At 38.4% G+C, this 19,227-nt stretch overlaps 1 protein-coding gene across 1 annotated transcript; it reads right to left on the reverse strand.

Moving 5' to 3' along the window:
- Nucleotides 1-43: 43 nt before the first annotated feature.
- Nucleotides 44-15,197, reverse strand: LOC137391865 (sodium/glucose cotransporter 4-like). The gene is made up of 13 exons (XM_068078408.1): nucleotides 15,088-15,197; nucleotides 11,085-11,233; nucleotides 10,758-10,826; nucleotides 10,441-10,545; nucleotides 8,354-8,624; nucleotides 3,175-3,255; nucleotides 2,800-3,038; nucleotides 2,495-2,630; nucleotides 1,876-2,029; nucleotides 1,376-1,538; nucleotides 1,027-1,254; nucleotides 464-638; nucleotides 44-384 (listed from the first exon to the last, which is right to left on the reverse strand). The coding sequence occupies exons 2-13, from the start codon at nucleotides 11,181-11,183 to the stop codon at nucleotides 179-181; spliced, it is 1,926 nt and encodes a 641-aa protein (XP_067934509.1). The 5' UTR covers nucleotides 11,184-11,233; nucleotides 15,088-15,197; the 3' UTR covers nucleotides 44-178.
- Between the last annotated feature and the right edge of the window lie 4,030 nt (nucleotides 15,198-19,227).

Below are 19,227 nucleotides of genomic sequence, written 5' to 3' on the forward strand. Positions count from 1 at the left end.
AAATTTGTGTTACATATTAAATAATTTAATTGTTCTTTGTATCTTTAAATGTAACTAAATGTGTTATCTTGTCACCAACACTAAAATTTGCTCAAAGTATAGAGACTACAGAACTTGTTGCTGTGCTCATCCTATTCAAAGCTGTCCAAGGCAACTATTAGACACGATTGCTTTTAGTCTATGCGAAATAGCCCCAGAGAAAAGTGGTCCCAACTAGAACAAAGCCCGCTGCAAAATTGTTGATTAATCTCCACGTTTTTGACTCATCTATGGAAAGGTTTTTCTTCATCAGCTCATTTTTCTCTTCATCGGAAATGGTTGGGGCCGCCGACTGTTTCTCAATCCCACAGATCCAGTTGACAGCTACTCTGTACCAGGGTAGGGCTACAATTACACTCAGTTTATTGTAATCTCAGTTTTTCTTTAATGATTTAAAAATATTGTACGTGTCCAGGAATCTTACCATCATCTGCTCCAGTAGCTTCCTCTTTCACGTCACCATTAGTTAATTTATCAGTCGATGCTGCCATCGAGTTAGTACTCTGAAAGTATTCAAGGTGTTCTGGTACATCGTCTTCAGCCGCTTGGTCTAGTCTCTCTCCTGGTTCATCTCTTGACATGAACGTTAGTCTGATGAGCTGTCAGGTAAGTGTAAAATGATTTCTAGTATTGACATGAACCTCCAAAGGCAATTGTGAATCATTACTGGCTCGTCAACAACTAGACTGCAGTTGCTATCTTACTGGCCTCTTAATATTAGTACTACGATTCAGCATGCTTCCATTTTTCAACGCGTTTATGAGTTTTCGAACTAAGCTATTGACTATTAAATTCACATATTTTAAACTGCTGACAGTTATAAATAGCATTCGACAAAACTTACAGTAAAAACTGCTGTCCATTTAATGCACAGACTGATGGAAACAAATACTAAAACTGAGTGATCACTAACATAAACCTCGTACACTAGTAGTGCTTGATTAGGAGTATTTGTGTACGTGTGTACCTTTCAACTTGTCAGCTCACCTTTCTAGGGTTGATTGGTTTAGTGAGAAGACTAACAACAATGGTGACAATGAATGTTATGACAAAGAGAATGCAGCCAAAGTGAAGATAGTGAACTTTGTGGACAATATCCGGCACTTTGTTCTCTTCATCAGATCCGCACGGTGGAGGTTGAGGATAGACTGCATACTGGAGAAGAAATCTAATTAAACCGACGACAAAACCAGTCATGAGGCCCCAGAAAGCACCCTGTAAAAAAACTCAATGTAAGCATGCAGCAATCAAGGTGACCAGACAGATGCAAGTGTCTATTTACACGTATACCATTGTATACTGCTAATTTTTGCAGTGATGCAATGTTTTTGCTTACCTCTTCATTGATACGTTTCCAGGAAACAGCAAGGATGTAGACAGCAGTTATAGGTGGTGTGAGAAAAGAGGTAATTTGCTGTATATAGTGGAACAGCTCAGGAAAGCCGCCCACTATTGGTAGCCAGGCCAGGCTCACTCCTACTAGTATGACCACAAATATCCTACAACGGGCGCAATCGCATGATCTGGTTGGACAACATATATCATCAGCATTTTAAATTGTGCTTGTTAACACCTGGTCTTCTAAACAATAACACGATACTCATCTAAAGTTGTCTCGTAATATTTTGACAATGACGGCAATTTTGTTGATGAATGCATTGAGGAGTTGTCTATTTATAACTATTGGGTAAACAACTCTTACAAATAGCTTATATTAAGCTGATTTTTGTGATTACAACTAGTCTTGAGGGTAGACTCTTGAAAAGCCTAACCATTGGTTAAATAGCTCTGAGCATAAAGAAAAAACAGTGCGCACTATAAAATTATTAAATCTACCTGCCAACCACCAGAAGCTCTCCTTCGCCAGATTGTTTTCTGATTACCCTCCAGATGTCCATTGTGAAAAGAGTTGAGCTACTGTTGAATATGGAAGTTAAAGAAGACATGAGAGCTGACAGCATAACAGCGATCATCAGGCCTTTTACGCCATCTGGCATGAGCCTAAGCACAAGTAGTGGATAGGCCTGATTAGTGCACCCACTTTCAGAGTTGCATGCGGCTTTACATTCCTCTTTAGACGCGCAAGCAACGATGTCTGCAAGGAAAGACTAAATTTAGAAATTTTTGTTTAGAGTATTTGGGATTTAGTGCATATAAAAGAGATATTAAAACAACGCAATGGTATAACATGTGGGCTTATTGCAAAACTCTAAAAAATTAGTTAGTTTATTACAAGTTGTATATCAATAATAAAAAAGTCTGCGTCACATTCCTTTTTACATCATTTAGGCTTAGAAACTTGTATGGTAAGAGAGAAGGAATTATAAAAAGATGATCTGATGAAAATTGAGTGTAAGTAGTAGTGTACAATCTATGGCAACTAGATTTGACTTGCTTAAAAATATTTCAGAGGTTGGCTGGATATGATGTCCAGAATTATCCAGAAAATAATTACCTGGATAGAGGATGCGAGAAGCCATTCCAGGAATGACTAATAACCAAAGAGGAGCAAATTTCAAAAGACCAGCAAAGACTGTGCCGGCTTTGGCATGGGAAAGGTTTTTGGCCGCAAGCGATCTCTGTACAATAACCTGCAATATAGTTGCAAATAGGTAACTCAGTTGTTCTCAACACCTGCACAGCAATGACTATCCTGTGTTTGTGATTTCTTGTCGCATGAATACCTTCACTAAAACATGTCACAAAGACAACAGAGAACGATGAAAGTGAGCGAGTTCGCAGAAAAGAAACGTGACTTACCTGGTCTGAACACCAATACCAAATTCCAGAGATGGTAATGCCAAATAATACCCCTGTCCAAGGGAGGTCGTCATCTAGCAAGGTTGCAGGCCTCATAAACTTTAATGCATAGTCAGGGATGGAACCACATGAGCCGTTGCTAGTCAATGAGCCTTTAGCATAGGCAGTGAAAAACTGCTGGGTTAGAGCCTCATAAGTAGAGCCCAAGTTTGGTTCTTTCTTTGCGACTTCAACCAAACCTATGGAAAAAGGGGTCTTCAAGGCCAAGTCTTATCTTTTCTGATAAGACTCATTCAAGCTATAAACATCTTAACTGATTCTTGCATGATCTATAAAATGGTAGCAAATGTGTAAGATTTGGATGCGAATACATACTTATAGCTGTCAAAACAGTCGCTCCGATTAGCATGATACCAGTCTGTGCAAAATCTGTCCAAATGACTGCAGTTAGTCCTCCTACAAAAGAAAAAGAATAAATGTGATTATTTCACAAATCTGGCAGATTTGCAATGGCTATGCTGATAGCAGGAATACACTTACATCTGGCAAAAACCCTTGGTTTTCTAATTCAAACTTTAGCAAAACCGTAGTGTATACGATGCCACAACGATAAAGATCACCTTGCCAATATTTGATTATATAGATTGTTTTAATAAAATTAAACAAAGCAAGATAGGGACATAACTTACTCCTTCATCCTTTTCCTTCATTTTCCACTTTAACTTTATAACTATTTAAACAGTGTTTTAATAACTTCAAACTGAATGTTGAAGCTAAAATAGTTAACAAAACTAACCAGGATGATAACTTTTTATTTGTATGTAAATAAATAGCAAATGAATTTTTTTCCAACTATTGCAAGCTGCAGATATGTCTTTGTGCAATTTATGTGAATTCTTAAAATAAATATTACTAAAGTTATAAATACCTAACTAAACTTATAGCTTCAGGCTCAATACCTGATGCATAAAACTCGACTTTGCCAAATTTGCTGTACTAAATAGTTTGTCTAAAAATGCATGCTTGGTAGATACATCACCTGAACAATTAGCGCGTCAGCTATGCTAATCATATTGTATATGATTCACATGATGATTGTCCAAGTTTACAAGCTACCGTATATCAGCATCAGAAATCCAAAAAGGTCAAAGCACAGTGTAGGTCTTTGTGATGCTAGAAAAAGTTTTAGTGAGACAAAAAGGTAGAGAAATGAAAGCAACAGAAAAGGCTGCAAAAAGAAGAAAGATAAAGAGAGATGCGTGTTGTGGTAAAGATAGATGCGTGTAGTGGTATAGAGAGATGCGTGTAGTGGTATAGAGAGATGCGTGTAGTGGTAAAGATAGATGCGTGTAGTGGTATAGAGAGATGCGTGTAGTGGTAAAGAGAGATGCGTGTAGTGGTATAGAGAGATGCGTGTAGTGGTAAAGATAGATGCGTGTAGTGGTAAAGAGAGATGCGTGTAGTGGTAAAGAGAGATGCGTGTAGTGGTATAGAGAGATGCGTGTAGTGGTATAGAGAGATGCGTGTAGTGGTAAAGATAGATGCGTGTAGTGGTAAAGAGAGATGCGTGTAGTGGTATAGAGAGATGCGTGTAGTGGTAAAGAGAGATGCGTGTAGTGGTATAGAGAGATGCGTGTAGTGGTAAAGAGAGATGTGTGTAGTGGTAAAGAGAGATGCGTGTAGTGGTAAAGAGAGATGCGTGTAGTGGTAAAGAGAGATGCGTGTAGTGGTATAGAGAGATGCGTGTAGTGGTATAGAGAGATGCGTGTAGTGGTAAAGAGAGATGCGTGTAGTGGTAAAGAGAGATGCGTGTAGTGGTATAGAGAGATACGTGTAGTGGTAAAGAGAGATGCGTGTAGTGGTAAAGATAGATGCGTGTAGTGGTAAAGAGAGATGTGTGTAGTGGTAAAGAGAGATGCGTGTAGTGGTAAAGAGAGATGCGTGTAGTGGTAAAGAGAGATGCGTGTAGTGGTATAGAGAGATGCGTGTAGTGGTATAGAGAGATGCGTGTAGTGGTAAAGAGAGATGCGTGTAGTGGTATAGAGAGATGCGTGTAGTGGTATAGAGAGATGCGTGTAGTGGTAAAGATAGATGCGTGTAGTGGTAAAGAGAGATGCGTGTAGTGGTATAGAGAGATGCGTGTAGTGGTAAAGAGAGATGCGTGTAGTGGTAAAGATAGATGCGTGTAGTGGTAAAGAGAGATGCGTGTAGTGGTAAAGAGAGATGCGTGTAGTGGTATAGAGAGATGCGTGTAGCGGTAAAGAGAGATGCGTGTAGTGGTAAAGAGAGATGCGTGTAGTGGTAAAGAGAGATGCGTGTAGTGGTAAAGAGAGATGCGTGTAGTGGTAAAGAGAGATGCGTGTAGTGGTAAAGAGAGATGCGTGTAGTGGTATAGAGAGATGCGTGTAGCGGTAAAGAGAGATGCGTGTAGTGGTAAAGAGAGATGCGTGTAGTGGTAAAGAGAGATGCGTGTAGTGGTATAGAGAGATGCGTGTAGTGGTAAAGAGAGATGCGTGTAGTGGTAAAGAGAGATGCGTGTAGTGGTAAAGAGAGATGCGTGTAGTGGTAAAGAGAGATGCGTGTAGTGGTAAAGAGAGATGCGTGTAGTGGTATAGAGAGATGCGTGTAGCGGTAAAGAGAGATGCGTGTAGTGGTAAAGAGAGATGCGTGTAGTGGTAAAGAGAGATGCGTGTAGTGGTATAGAGAGATGCGTGTAGTGGTAAAGAGAGATGCGTGTAGTGGTAAAGAGAGATGCGTGTAGTGGTAAAGAGAGATGCGTGTAGTGGTAAAGAGAGATGCGTGTAGTGGTATAGAGAGATGCGTGTAGCGGTAAAGAGAGATGCGTGTAGTGGTAAAGAGAGATGCGTGTAGTGGTAAAGAGAGATGCGTGTAGTGGTATAGAGAGATGCGTGTAGTGGTAAAGAGAGATGCGTGTAGTGGTAAAGAGAGATGCGTGTAGTGGTATAGAGAGATGCGTGTAGTGGTATAGAGAGATGCGTGTAGCGGTAAAGAGAGATGCGTGTAGTGGTAAAGAGAGATGCGTGTAGTGGTATAGAGAGATGCGTGTAGTGGTATAGAGAGATGCGTGTAGTGGTATAGAGAGATGCGTGTAGTGGTAAAGATAGATGCGTCTAGTGGTATAGAGAGATGCGTGTAGTGGTAAAGAGAGATGCGTGTAGTGGTAAAGAGAGATGCGTGTAGCGGTAAAGAGAGATGCGTGTAGTGGTAAAGAGAGATGCGTGTAGTGGTATAGAGAGATGCGTGTAGTGGTATAGAGAGATGCGTGTAGCGGTAAAGAGAGATGCGTGTAGTGGTAAAGAGAGATGCGTGTAGTGGTAAAGAGAGATGCGTGTAGTGGTAAAGAGAGATGTGTGTAGTGGTAAAGAGAGATGCGTGTAGTGGTATAGAGAGATGCGTGTAGCGGTAAAGAGAGATGCGTGTAGTGGTAAAGAGAGATGCGTGTAGTGGTAAAGAGAGATGCGTGTAGTGGTATAGAGAGATGCGTGTAGTGGTATAGAGAGATGCGTGTAGTGGTAAAGATAGATGCGTGTAGTGGTAAAGAGAGATGCGTGTAGTGGTAAAGAGAGATGCGTGTAGTGGTAAAGAGAGATGCGTGTAGCGGTATAGAGAGATGCGTGTAGTGGTAAAGAGAGATGCGTGTAGTGGTAAAGAGAGATGTGTGTAGTGGTAAAGAGAGATGCGTGTAGTGGTATAGAGAGATGCGTGTAGCGGTAAAGAGAGATGCGTGTAGTGGTAAAGAGAGATGCGTGTAGTGGTAAAGAGAGATGCGTGTAGTGGTAAAGAGAGATGCGTGTAGTGGTATAGAGAGATGCGTGTAGTGGTATAGAGAGATGCGTGTAGTGGTAAAGAGAGATGCGTGTAGTGGTAAAGAGAGATGCGTGTAGTGGTAAAGAGAGATGCGTGTAGTGGTAAAGAGAGATGCGTGTAGTGGTATAGAGAGATGCGTGTAGTGGTATAGAGAGATGCGTGTAGTGGTAAAGATAGATGCGTGTAGTGGTAAAGATAGATGCGTGTAGTGGTAAAGAGAGATGCGTGTAGTGGTAAAGAGAGATGCGTGTAGTGGTATAGAGAGATGCGTGTAGTGGTAAAGAGAGATGCGTGTAGTGGTAAAGAGAGATGCGTGTAGTGGTATAGAGAGATGCGTGTAGTGGTAAAGATAGATGCGTGTAGTGGTATAGAGAGATGCGTGTAGTGGTAAAGATAGATGCGTGTAGTGGTAAAGAGAGATGCGTGTAGTGGTAAAGAGAGATGCGTGTAGTGGTAAAGAGAGATGCGTGTAGTGGTAAAGAGAGATGCGTGTAGTGGTAAAGAGAGATGCGTGTAGTGGTAAAGAGAGATGCGTGTAGTGGTATAGAGAGATGCGTGTAGTGGTAAAGAGAGATGCGTGTAGTGGTATAGAGAGATGCGTGTAGTGGTATAGAGAGATGCGTGTAGTGGTAAAGAGAGATGCGTGTAGTGGTAAAGAGAGATGCGTGTAGTGGTAAAGAGAGATGCGTGTAGTGGTAAAGAGAGATGCGTGTAGTGGTATAGAGAGATGCGTGTAGTGGTATAGAGAGATGCGTGTAGTGGTAAAGATAGATGCGTGTAGTGGTAAAGATAGATGCGTGTAGTGGTAAAGAGAGATGCGTGTAGTGGTAAAGAGAGATGCGTGTAGTGGTATAGAGAGATGCGTGTAGTGGTAAAGAGAGATGCGTGTAGTGGTAAAGAGAGATGCGTGTAGTGGTATAGAGAGATGCGTGTAGTGGTAAAGAGAGATGCGTGTAGTGGTAAAGAGAGATGCGTGTAGTGGTATAGAGAGATGCGTGTAGTGGTAAAGAGAGATGCGTGTAGTGGTATAGAGAGATGCGTGTAGTGGTATAGAGAGATGCGTGTAGTGGTATAGAGAGATGCGTGTAGTGGTAAAGATAGATGCGTGTAGTGGTATAGAGAGATGCGTGTAGTGGTAAAGAGAGATGCGTGTAGTGGTAAAGAGAGATGCGTGTAGTGGTAAAGAGAGATGCGTGTAGTGGTAAAGAGAGATGCGTGTAGTGGTATAGAGAGATGCGTGTAGTGGTAAAGAGAGATGCGTGTAGTGGTATAGAGAGATGCGTGTAGTGGTAAAGAGAGATGTGTGTAGTGGTAAAGAGAGATGCGTGTAGTGGTAAAGATAGATGCGTGTAGTGGTATAGAGAGATGCGTGTAGTGGTAAAGAGAGATGCGTGTAGTGGTAAAGAGAGATGCGTGTAGTGGTAAAGAGAGATGCGTGTAGTGGTAAAGATAGATGCGTGTAGTGGTAAAGAGAGATGCGTGTAGTGGTATAGAGAGATGCGTGTAGTGGTAAAGAGAGATGCGTGTAGTGGTATAGAGAGATGCGTGTAGTGGTAAAGAGAGATGCGTGTAGTGGTAAAGAGAGATGCGTGTAGTGGTAAAGATAGATGCGTGTAGTGGTATAGAGAGATGCGTGTAGTGGTAAAGAGAGATGCGTGTAGTGGTAAAGAGAGATGCGTGTAGTGGTAAAGAGAGATGCGTGTAGCGGTAAAGAGAGATAACCAACCTGCTATGGTGAACAACATAGCGAGTGCCAGCAGTACTGCAGCGGATGGATAAATGGTCAAACCAATGGCCTGTTGAAGAAGAAGGACACCAGAATACAAATCTGCTGTAATTTTAGTGAAGATATAAATGAGGAGAGAAAGCACAGCCAAGTATGCTCTAATCCTCCTTCCTCCGAATCTCTGTCTCATATACTCAGGCATGGTGAACACTCCTGATGCTATATAAACTGGCACAAACACCCATCCCAGTAGAAGCAGCACATATGTTGCCTACAATAATAAAAAAACACTTTAATATAAACAACATTTTTTGCAGCGTTCAGACTGCATAAAAAAGAAAAAAGTGGCATACACAACATCTCCAATTTATTCTCTCCCAAACCGTTCACCCAAAATTGTAATTCATCTGAAATGATTTCAAGTTGCAGTTGGTATGAAGAGGGAATTAAAATCCAAGAAGTACCAGAGGGAGTATTAAGACCTTGGAACAGGTTTGCCAGTTTATATGTAAATTAGCTAGTTGTAACTCTTGCAATATGGTTGGCTGGTAGATACATGCCAAATTAGAGGTAGTAAATGTGCAAGACGGCTTCCTAGTGGCCTGAGCAGGGAATTCAAAAACATTTGCTTTACCATAGAAATTGCAAAGTTTGACAAAAAAGCTATGGGTGTCTCTTAGGTGTGCTTTGGGCCGGGCTGATGACCAGTAAATATTGCAGGGCAAGCTAGAAACAAGCTCAGAGAAGTCGTTCTCTGTTTGTCAGTCTGCTTAGTTTTTAACACTGAGCAGATAAGTTTTGACAAGTTTTGACACTTAACTGGATTTAAATAGCTTAAACTCAACGCTGCCATATAGATTCGGTAGCACCAGATAATTAACATCTATCAATAATGTGAGCTGGAAATTGTAAAATTTTGAGCCGTAGATCACGAGAATTCGGCAAAATTGAGAGAACTACACAGGTTACTTGTGCATCTCAGAAGGGCACAATTATCTAGATTAACCTGGCATTCTCATATTTGACTAAGCATTAACGTTTCTCATATACATTAACACGTTTATGAATGTACGTATATGAATGCTCATATATATTAACATGTATATGAAGATTCATATATGTACAAATATGTACATATATTGTCTATTGTATTACTACTTTTGTTGGATTGCTTTCTTTCTTACTGATTGGTAAGTACAGAGTTTGACTTGTATTTTCGTGTTTATAAATAATAAGCAGTGAGCTCGAAGCTGATCAACAGTTCCTTCATTTTCAATCAGATAGCCCGCAGGTCAGCTGGAACCAGTCGAAGATTTGAGATCCTATATTTGGCTACCTGACAGAAAGTACGAAGCATGTGTGTGAAGTGTGGACAAAATCAGGTAAAAATGTGGAAGCGTATAGCGTTCATGCAGACTAATAGACATATAACACTCATGCATACACACGCACACACACCGCACACACACACACATGCATGCATACACATGCATGCATACACACGCACACACACCGCACACACACACACATGCATGCATACACATGCATGCATACACACGCACACACACACCACACACACGCCCCACATCACAAACTTCTGATCAGAACTGCTCAGAAGTTGGTGTGTAGAGTACTGATTCATCTGTGGGTTTAGAAATAGATTTTTACAATTTAAAAAGTTTTTAAAACCAACGCTTTAAAATGTGATGTATTTCGCTTTAATTGAAATTAAATTTTCAAAAAAATTACAAATTTCTTCCAATGTTTAATCTCATTGACTTGTCGGCGAAAGTCTTGGAAATATGTTTTTCAAAAAGATGGCGGCTAACAAGGATTAGTTTTTGTGATGTAAAATATTTTGATTTAATCCAAGCTGAATCTTAAAAATTTACTTAAGATGATTAGTTAGTTGGGTGGCATCTATTGATTCCAATTTGTCTGACTGAATCGAGTAATAACCTTATGATAATCTCTAATAAAAGCCACCAATAAAGCTCTCGTCAGGTGTTCTCCATGAAACGTGATTGAGCCAATCTGTCAACTAAAGTGGATGTGATAATATCAGCCTATGAAGTTAGAATACTAACACTCAGCTCGTATATGGCCACTCCAATACCGGTTGAAGAGCCTGAACCAGCCAGTCCCACAAAATGGCCAGAGCCGATATTACTAGCAAACAGAGAGGCCCCCACCTACAACAAATGTCATGCATCAGTAATGTGATAGAGCAGCTGATCTAAGGGCACAAAGTTGGAAGAACTTTGGCAGGAAATAGTCCCGCCAACTATATGGCTGCTTCAGCTGGAAATTGGGATAGCTACTAACTCAATACAACATAACGCTGACTGATAAAATCACATCATAGTTGCAGCATCAAACATATTATTATAGGTCTTTAGCTCACCGGTAACCAGTGCATACTTCTGCCAGCCAGAAAATACCCTTGTGTGCTCCCTCTGTTTCGGCATGAAGACTGTAACAAATCAAATTATACCTTGAGAGATGTGGTGACACGGATAAGCAGCACTAAAGAACGAGGCGATAGTGAACTGGTAAACCACTTTTGCAGCAGCTGGTCTGCTATCATCTCATTAGGAGCAAGGATGGGCCCCGGATGGGCCTGGGGTCTGTTTTTTGCCAAGTTAATACGTGAGCCACAACTCTGTTACCACACGCACCAGAAATACATGTATCATTCGTACTATTGTGACGGCGCGTCTCATATACTCACCCAGAGCCCAACACCAATAACTATGATAAAGTAGACAGCGATGACTACAGCATCTCCCCACATCAACTTCTGCTCAAACTGAACTCCGCTTGATGACATTTTTGCCTCTCCGCCTCACCTATAATTTTTTTGATGATAGGTATAAGCTCCTGCAATAGAAATGACTTGTATTACATGACTTGACCGAACAGGATTTATATTTCCTTATTAAGTTCGTGAAATAATGAGCTGTCTTACAGGATCACCTGATAACGTTACTGAGCTTCCATCAAAGTTAAACACTCGGCAAGCCAAACAAGATTAGAATGGCTTGATAAGGGAGAAAAATTCAGGTCGCACCCATTAGTGGCGTGACCAGTTTATGACTATCAAAGTTGCTGATGCCCTACGTCATAACAAAAAAGTCTAGAGCAGCTATGGCCAAATGGCCGATCTAGATCCGGATCTTTCTAGTGGATCTTTTACAGTGGCTGTCAAAAAATGTTTTGTGAAGTATTTATTTTAAAATTTAGTTTAAAATTTTTTATCTAAATGTTTCTGGTAATTTATTTGATCATCCCCTGCAAACTTGGAAAAGTACCCAATAACTACTAGTCTATAACCCAATAACTACTAGTCTAGTACCCAATAACTACTAGTCTAGCTAGAAGACTACTTACTTGCTTATTAACTAATTTAACTATAACTTTAACTATTAACTTATTGCTTGCAAATTAACTATGTGAATCATAGTTTTCAGCCATGAATTTTTTAAAAAACAATCATAGAACACGACTTAAAATACTCATCTTTATGAACTTGTAAGAGTTGCTGTAAGTAGCAGGAAACCATGTTTTGATAGTATTATGAAGCCAAAGCCCATTCATCATTTTTCTCACTAATATCAGACATATTCATTCAAGCAAATTCATTTACTGATTTTTAGTCTAATTATGTAGATAAATAAAGTCTTTTAAATTGTGTTTAACGCTTTGTTTTAGGATATACACAAATAATCACATGCTTTTGTTTGTAAAAAAAGAAAAATGCACATTTTCAGCTCTTTGTAAATCTTTGATTTGTCAGATTTGGCTGTAGCGGATTATGGCCAAAATCATTGTGTCGTCACTGGTCTAGAGGATAATTGTATATGCAAAGCAGGTTCTACTTTAGGCTACTTGTTTTTCAATTTTCAGCACTGAACATTTTAACATCGGGAAGGAAAAACACATTAAAGTTTTAAAACGGAGAAAGTCAAACACGCCGAAATTTCAACATTGGTAGAGTGAATCGCATCGAAGTTTCAACATTAGGTGAAAAAAACACGTGTCATAAAATTATTGTCAAATTATTCGCCAAATGGATTATTATAATAGTGCAATTGTTAATGTACTGAGAAATAAACTATTTACTGTGTAATAAATTAACTGAACAATATAAGAAAGAAGGAACAATGTTAACAATCATATCAGAACATAGGCTAGTCTTCCACAACCCCAGCAGCATTGAAGACGAAATTAGGATTGCAGGAAATTAGTTCTGTAAAATGGCAAACAACTCTAGCAATCGGTTTGAAGTCAGAACGGGTCAATCATCACAGTGCAGAAGCCAATGTGCTACTGGCCCTGGCTACTGGTACATAAAGACTTGTTTATACAGGTATGACAGTCAGAGACAGCGCCTAAAAAATTCAAAAAAAGTAACGACATCTGTGTAAGCTATTCAGACAAAATGGTGACATATAACCCTCAAGAGAAGCAAGACATTTATAATTTGGTCATATAATATTCGAATTGAATAAACAGACATTCAGGCCTGATGTAATCACAAGCTGATATATACCGTAAATAGGCAGTCAAGTCATCTCCAAATATCTTGAAAAATTCCCTTAACCATAAATAATTAGCCTCAAATAGCCAGCCCTTCCATCAAGCAACTCATTTTTGCTGGTAGGCATTGAGGATAGCCAATGTATAGCCAATTGGCTATACACACTCAAAAACTTAGGAGGAAACAGAAGAACATTGAAGGTCTTATTGAGTGTGTTCAAAATTGCGTCTAGTGGCATCATCATCACATATTTTATTTAAATCTTGTTTACGAAGTTTCCTTCTGGACACCAGTACTGTATGTCTATACAAGTAACATTGGTTCCTTCTGGACACCAGTACTGTATGTCTATACAAGTAACATTGGTTCCTTCTGGACACCAGTACTGTATGTCTATACAAGTAACATTGGTTCCTTCTGGACACCAGTACTGTATGTCTATACAAGTAACATTGGTTCCTTCTGGACACCAGTACTGTATGTCTATACAAGTAACATTGGTTCCTTCTGGACACCAGTACTGTATGTCTATACAAGTAACATTGGTTCCTTCTGGACACCAGTACTGTATGTCTATACAAGTAACATTGGTTCCTTCTGGACACCAGTACTGTATGTCTATACAAGTAACATTGGTTCCTTCTGGACACCAGTACTGTATGTCTATACAAGTAACATTGGTTCCTTCTGGACACCAGTACTGTATGTCTATACAAGTAACATTGGTTCCTTCTGGACACCAGTACTGTATGTCTATACAAGTAACATTGGTTCCTTCTGAACACCAGTACTGTATGTCTATACAAGTAACATTGGTTCCTTCTGGACACCAGTACTGTATGTCTATACAAGTAACATTGGTTCCTTCTGGACACCAGTACTGTATGTCTATACAAGTAACATTGGTTCCTTCTGGACACCAGTACTGTATGTCTATACAAGTAACATTGGTTCCTTCTGAACACCAGTACTGTATGTCTATACAAGCTGTGGTAACATCTGTTGAAGCTGCTGCCCAAAGAGTGAACAACCTAATGCCTATAAGTAGGACCAGAAAGCTTAAAACTCATTGTAAACTGTGTGACAGCTCTCTGGAGGCCAAATGTCTCGATTGTTGCACTGTTTACCAAGCGCTGCAATAATTTATAGCAGATATTCCAAACTAATTTACATGGGAATAGCCAAAATCACTTGAAACAAGATTTTTCATCAGCGATAAATATGCCTAGAGAGGGCAGGCTAATTACATTAGACTTTTAGGTAATAAAGTAATTTGTTATTTTATAGTAAACCAGAAAGACTTATTTTACTTAATTTCACTGTACAACCATATACGTGTATTTATGCAGTTTACTACATTAACAAATATATTTATGGACACTGCGTCACCTTATTACCACCCCATGTATTTTGAAAGTGTGTTGTATTTATGGAGCTCTTGATCATGATGCTATTATCGTGTCACCCGCACCATCATCATACTCGAGGGCTGAGTAAGATTGCACATTACATGTTTGAGTTCAATTCTCAACATCTTTTATCAAAAGCTTGCTGTATTTTAAATAACTTTGACCTATATCCTGGCTTATTGTAATTATCATTGATCAATATCCTGTCTGATGTACTTTAAAAATCTTTGACCAATATCTTGTCTGATATATTTTAATTATCTTTGACCAGTATTTTGCTTGCCGAATTTTAATTTATCTTTGACCGATATATTGCCTGATGTATTTTAACTATCTCTGCTAATATTCCTACTTTATGTATTTTAGTTATCTTTGACCAATATCTTGCCTGCCAAATTCTTATTACCTCTTACCAATATTTTGCCTGCCAAATTTTCATTATCTCTGACCGATATCATGCCTGCTGTATTTCAACTTTTGCTTATATGAACATAAGCCGCCGAGCCTAGCGCCACAAGTGTTTTGCTGCGCGAGATTACCGTCGAGGTCTCGCATTCGATATGAGAACCAGGCTTTAAACTACTAAAAGATATTTTGAATCATCAGAAAGCATACTCTTGCCATCATACCATAATTCATGCTCAATGTTTCACTTTGGATTCTTCAACAAATTATGAACCTTCTGCTGACGCGCAATGCTAACTGGATGTGCTTGTTGCATGTACCTATGACCACAGTTGAGCCTGGTCACATCACGAGATCTATGAAATATGCAACTCACTTACCTTTAAGGTAACGTTAGGAAGAGCAGAAATGGAGCAGCGGGTTTAGCAGCTACCTGCTAACACACTTCATGTCAAACAGGTTTCCAATTACGAAACTGGCTGCTTATCTTACTGATAGGGTGGACCTTTAAGTTCAAGCAATCATGTTCCGACTTTGCAGCGAGTCTGCTATCAGTGCATGTTTATCTTTACCTTTCTTTCTTTTAACTTTACCAGGGCATGTTAATCCAAAGGGGATGTTACTCCAAAGGTGATGTTACTCCAAAGGTGATGTTACTCCAAAGAGGATGTTACTCCAAAGGTGATGTTACTCCAAAGAGGATGTTACTCCAAAGGTGATGTTACTCCAAAAAGGATGTTGCTACAAAGGGAATGTTGCTACAAAGGGGATGTTTCCCTTTGGAGAGATATTTACAATTTCTCATTATCTTTTGTTCGCATTGCAAACATTTTTTACTTATGAAAGTTTTTAGCTATTGCAAATTAAAATTCAACAAAGTATAACATTTGTTAATTTTTTTTGCAAGTTTTAAATCTTTTTTTAGCTCTATTTGAGTTTTATTATTATTTGCTACTATCCATTAAAGGATTGGTCACATTAAGTTCTAGTATATTTTATCACAAAATATGAATATTTTTCTATTGAATAATATTTTAATGTTGTTTTAGATTATTTGACTGACAGGATATTTCATAATTAAAATCGTTCAGAAGAAAAAGACAAGCCCGGACCTCTCCAAAAATGACGTCATTTATACTTTATCAGGTTAATAACCTTTTGATCTACTAGAATTTGATGTGACCAACCCTTTGGTTGGTCTAACCCCTTTTGATGGACCAACACTTAGGATTTGAATATGCACTCACATTAAACCTTTTGACTTGACACGCTTTGCAATGCTGTATTTACCCAGCAGAGAGAGAGTGGCAGGCAAAAGAAAATGTATAGTGCTAGCATTTCTCAACTCCAATCATTAATTCTCCCATTTTCATGTGAAGTATAAACACATCTATATAACACAGAGATGTAACAAAACCTACATCTTGTATTGCAGAAAAGTTAGAATTCTGTTTACTGAATTTATTATAGCATATACTAATTGACATGATTAGAACACATCCTCTTTCTCCAAATTATCAACTAGTAACCTCAAGTCTTTCCATATATTTCATATATTCCATATACTGTAGCTTGCTAGCAAGCTAGCTGATCTGGTCTAACAGTTAGTCCATTGGCAAGCAAACAAGTAAGGATGCAAGCAAGCTAGCTTGCTTGCTTGCATCCTTACTTGTTTGCATCCTTGCTGGCTGGCTTGCCAATAGACCAATTGTTAGATTAGATCAGCTTCTCTACAGTTTCTCTTCTAATTGATATTTTTAAGGACTCTGTGTAATGCTTGAGCAGAAATATGAAGCACACCAAGGGTAACACTACGTGATGTCTGATGATACACAGTGGAACTATATCTAGCTATGCGCAACACTCTTATCCACTTCTAAAACTTGAAGGACCAGGACAACGCTCTCTAGTACCTTATTATCTAGCATGAGATTAGTTAAACTGAGAGTTTATAGGGGACGCGTGCACTAGCATTCTATGATAGTTTATTCATCTCAGATTTGTTTGCATCTAACAGATAGCTGTCACCTGTGTGAGAACATTCATGCGATTGACGCTGTCAGCCTCACTAATATGATTATTGTTGTCACAAATAAAATATTACATCATACATATCTCTAACAGAAAACATTAAATTATTTATTAGAAACATCAAAAATTAGCCAATATAATAATGTGCACCAAAGTGCATTTTGTGATTATTGCTATAAACATATATTATGATAGTATTTATATTTGTTTTTTGTAATTTGACATTGTTGGTGTCACGCAGTGATTCATGACTTCTGACGTGATCAGGTTACAAGTACTTTTTTCTTATGTTATTTGTAAGTTTGTTTTTGTTGTTTTTTTATTCATACTGTTCATTGTTATTTTTATCAGTTGAATAAATTGTAGTTTAGTTGCTGCTAATACATACTATAGAACAATAATAATAATAATAATAGAACAATAAACAACTACTCACATTATTTAGATATATAACAATGTTTATAAAATTATGATTGTGGGGCTACAATAGCTTTCTCTAAAAATAACTAAAAATAATTGAAATTGTAGAGCTTGAAAGTTGACTGCTGAAAGTGGTTTAATTGAAGCCTGTCTCAGGTTTTCAAACCTTTTATAAGCAGTTCAGCCCCTTAGCAGGCTTCTGGTTTAGTTGACTTTCAAGCTTTGCCGTGTCAAATCTACTTACAACATATTTGATAATGCAACGTTGTTATGCCTGTATCTGTGGCACTCGAGAAATGTTTGTTATATCAAAATGCCAAACAAACAGAAGCATTGAGATAGGGAACTGAGAGCAGCATTAGTGTTGAAGAGATTTTGATAAGTTGAGCAATCTACTAAATAGAATGAGCCAATTTAAAAGTAACATGCTAGTCTATGGTCTCTTCCGGCATGTGCTACGTCAATTGAGCCTGACAAGAACCTTGATCGCTAAACACACAAAGCTCTTATCAGATAACTAAATTTTAGTCTCACAAACGATTTTGCCTGTTCAATATGCCTTACAATGTTGCTAGCATAGCTTCTTGGAAGCAGAGTCTGCTTGCAGGAAGCTATGCTAACTATGTTGTAAGGTGTAGCCGGCAAAATCCTTCATATTGTTGGGCTAAAGTCTCAGCTTCCAGTATGCCTAATAAAAGTATGCCTATAAAAGGCATTGAGTCGGATGATATAGCTACATTGCACCTCCTACAATTTGACCTACTCATTGTTTCGCTTGCGGTGAGCAGACAATTCCTTTGCTCGGATACCTCGGTTTCGTTCATATAAGCACGCTCAGAATTACGGAGGAGCGACTCGATGATTGTTCATTTCACGAACTTATAACGTCGGGTTTTCAGTCCTAGCTTTTTGTTCGCTAGTCGGCACAGCTAATCTTGTTTTTTTTTATGTTAGTAGCGAGTAAATGTGGCATATTCATAATTTTTTTCACACCGTTTGGATGTAATTCGAAAATACACTGCACGTTAATGTTGCTCAAGGTTTACGATACCATCATTATGGGTTCTGTTTATAAATATTGCTAGTGGATTAGTTGCTCTTAAGTATTTTTTCTGAAGCAGCATACAAAATATTTCATTTGGGTAATATAAACTAACTCAAAATATCTACGCAGCGATAGTTGCACCTAACGCAGAATTCAGCCGCAAATTCATCACTGTTAACATACCAAGAGCTACAGTGACGGTATTTTGGAGAATTAAGATACTACTGCGATAGGAATTCTTTATTAGTGCATCGTCAGAGTCTACAGTTGTCAAACGTGGGTTTCTTAGTTTTAGCAAAATTTTGCATTATTGCATACTAGTTTAGTTGTTTTGGTTTTGTTTATTTAGACAATTGGTTACATAGCTGTGGAAAATTATAGCAAAACCATAGTTGCAACAGCTTAGCAAAATAATTGAAATCATGTGCAATTTATGCATTATTTCGCAAATGTTATAGCATTTCACCAATATAAACTTGAGTTATTTTATATTAGTGTTTCAGCATTAAGTATCATAATGACTAGAAGACAAAGCAAAGCAGTGATTCGAGCATACCATATTTTAACTTTTAAGTATTATGCAGAATATTTGAGCACATGCATCAACAATTCAGATTATTGTGATGGAAATTAGATTTGATTTGTTCCAACTTCTACTACACATTTTACATATATATATGTTAATTTTGCATCTCGCCCTTTCACGAAATTGTCCTTGTATTTTTTAAGGAATACATATATTTATTGTTATAACACTAAAGTTTGTATTAATAAATTACTAAAAAATTGAAATTTCATGCACCAAAACATTGGTTTCAATTCTCTATCTAAAATAGCTAACTCGCTGGCTTTATACCTTGTTTTGTAACTGTAATATCCTAGTATGGTTTCATCAAAGTGTGCTGTGGAACTTAAAAAGTATTCATTCTTGGGATGAACAAAACAGAGGGAGGAAGAGCTGGCTATGTGAATAGTATAACTCATGGTAGGTAATTATAGAGAAAGTGAGCTCACTTTATAAAAT

This window comes from Watersipora subatra, chromosome 3, assembly GCF_963576615.1.
Source record: "Watersipora subatra chromosome 3, tzWatSuba1.1, whole genome shotgun sequence".
Lineage (NCBI taxonomy): Eukaryota > Metazoa > Bryozoa > Gymnolaemata > Cheilostomatida > Watersiporidae > Watersipora > Watersipora subatra.

Bases quoted from the DNA above. Each gene is read 5' to 3' on its own strand.
- LOC137391865 (XM_068078408.1), bottom strand. From the start codon at position 11,183: ATGTCATCAAGCGGAGTTCAGTTTGAGCAGAAGTTGATGTGGGGAGAT. The intron at 2,030-2,494 runs GTAATTATTTTC...GGCTCATGCCAG, and splicing joins TTCTCGCATCCTCTATCCAG to ATGGCGTAAAAGGCCTGATG. The intron at 385-463 runs GTAAGATTCCTG...GTGTAATTGTAG, and splicing joins AGCTACTGGAGCAGATGATG to CCCTACCCTGGTACAGAGTA.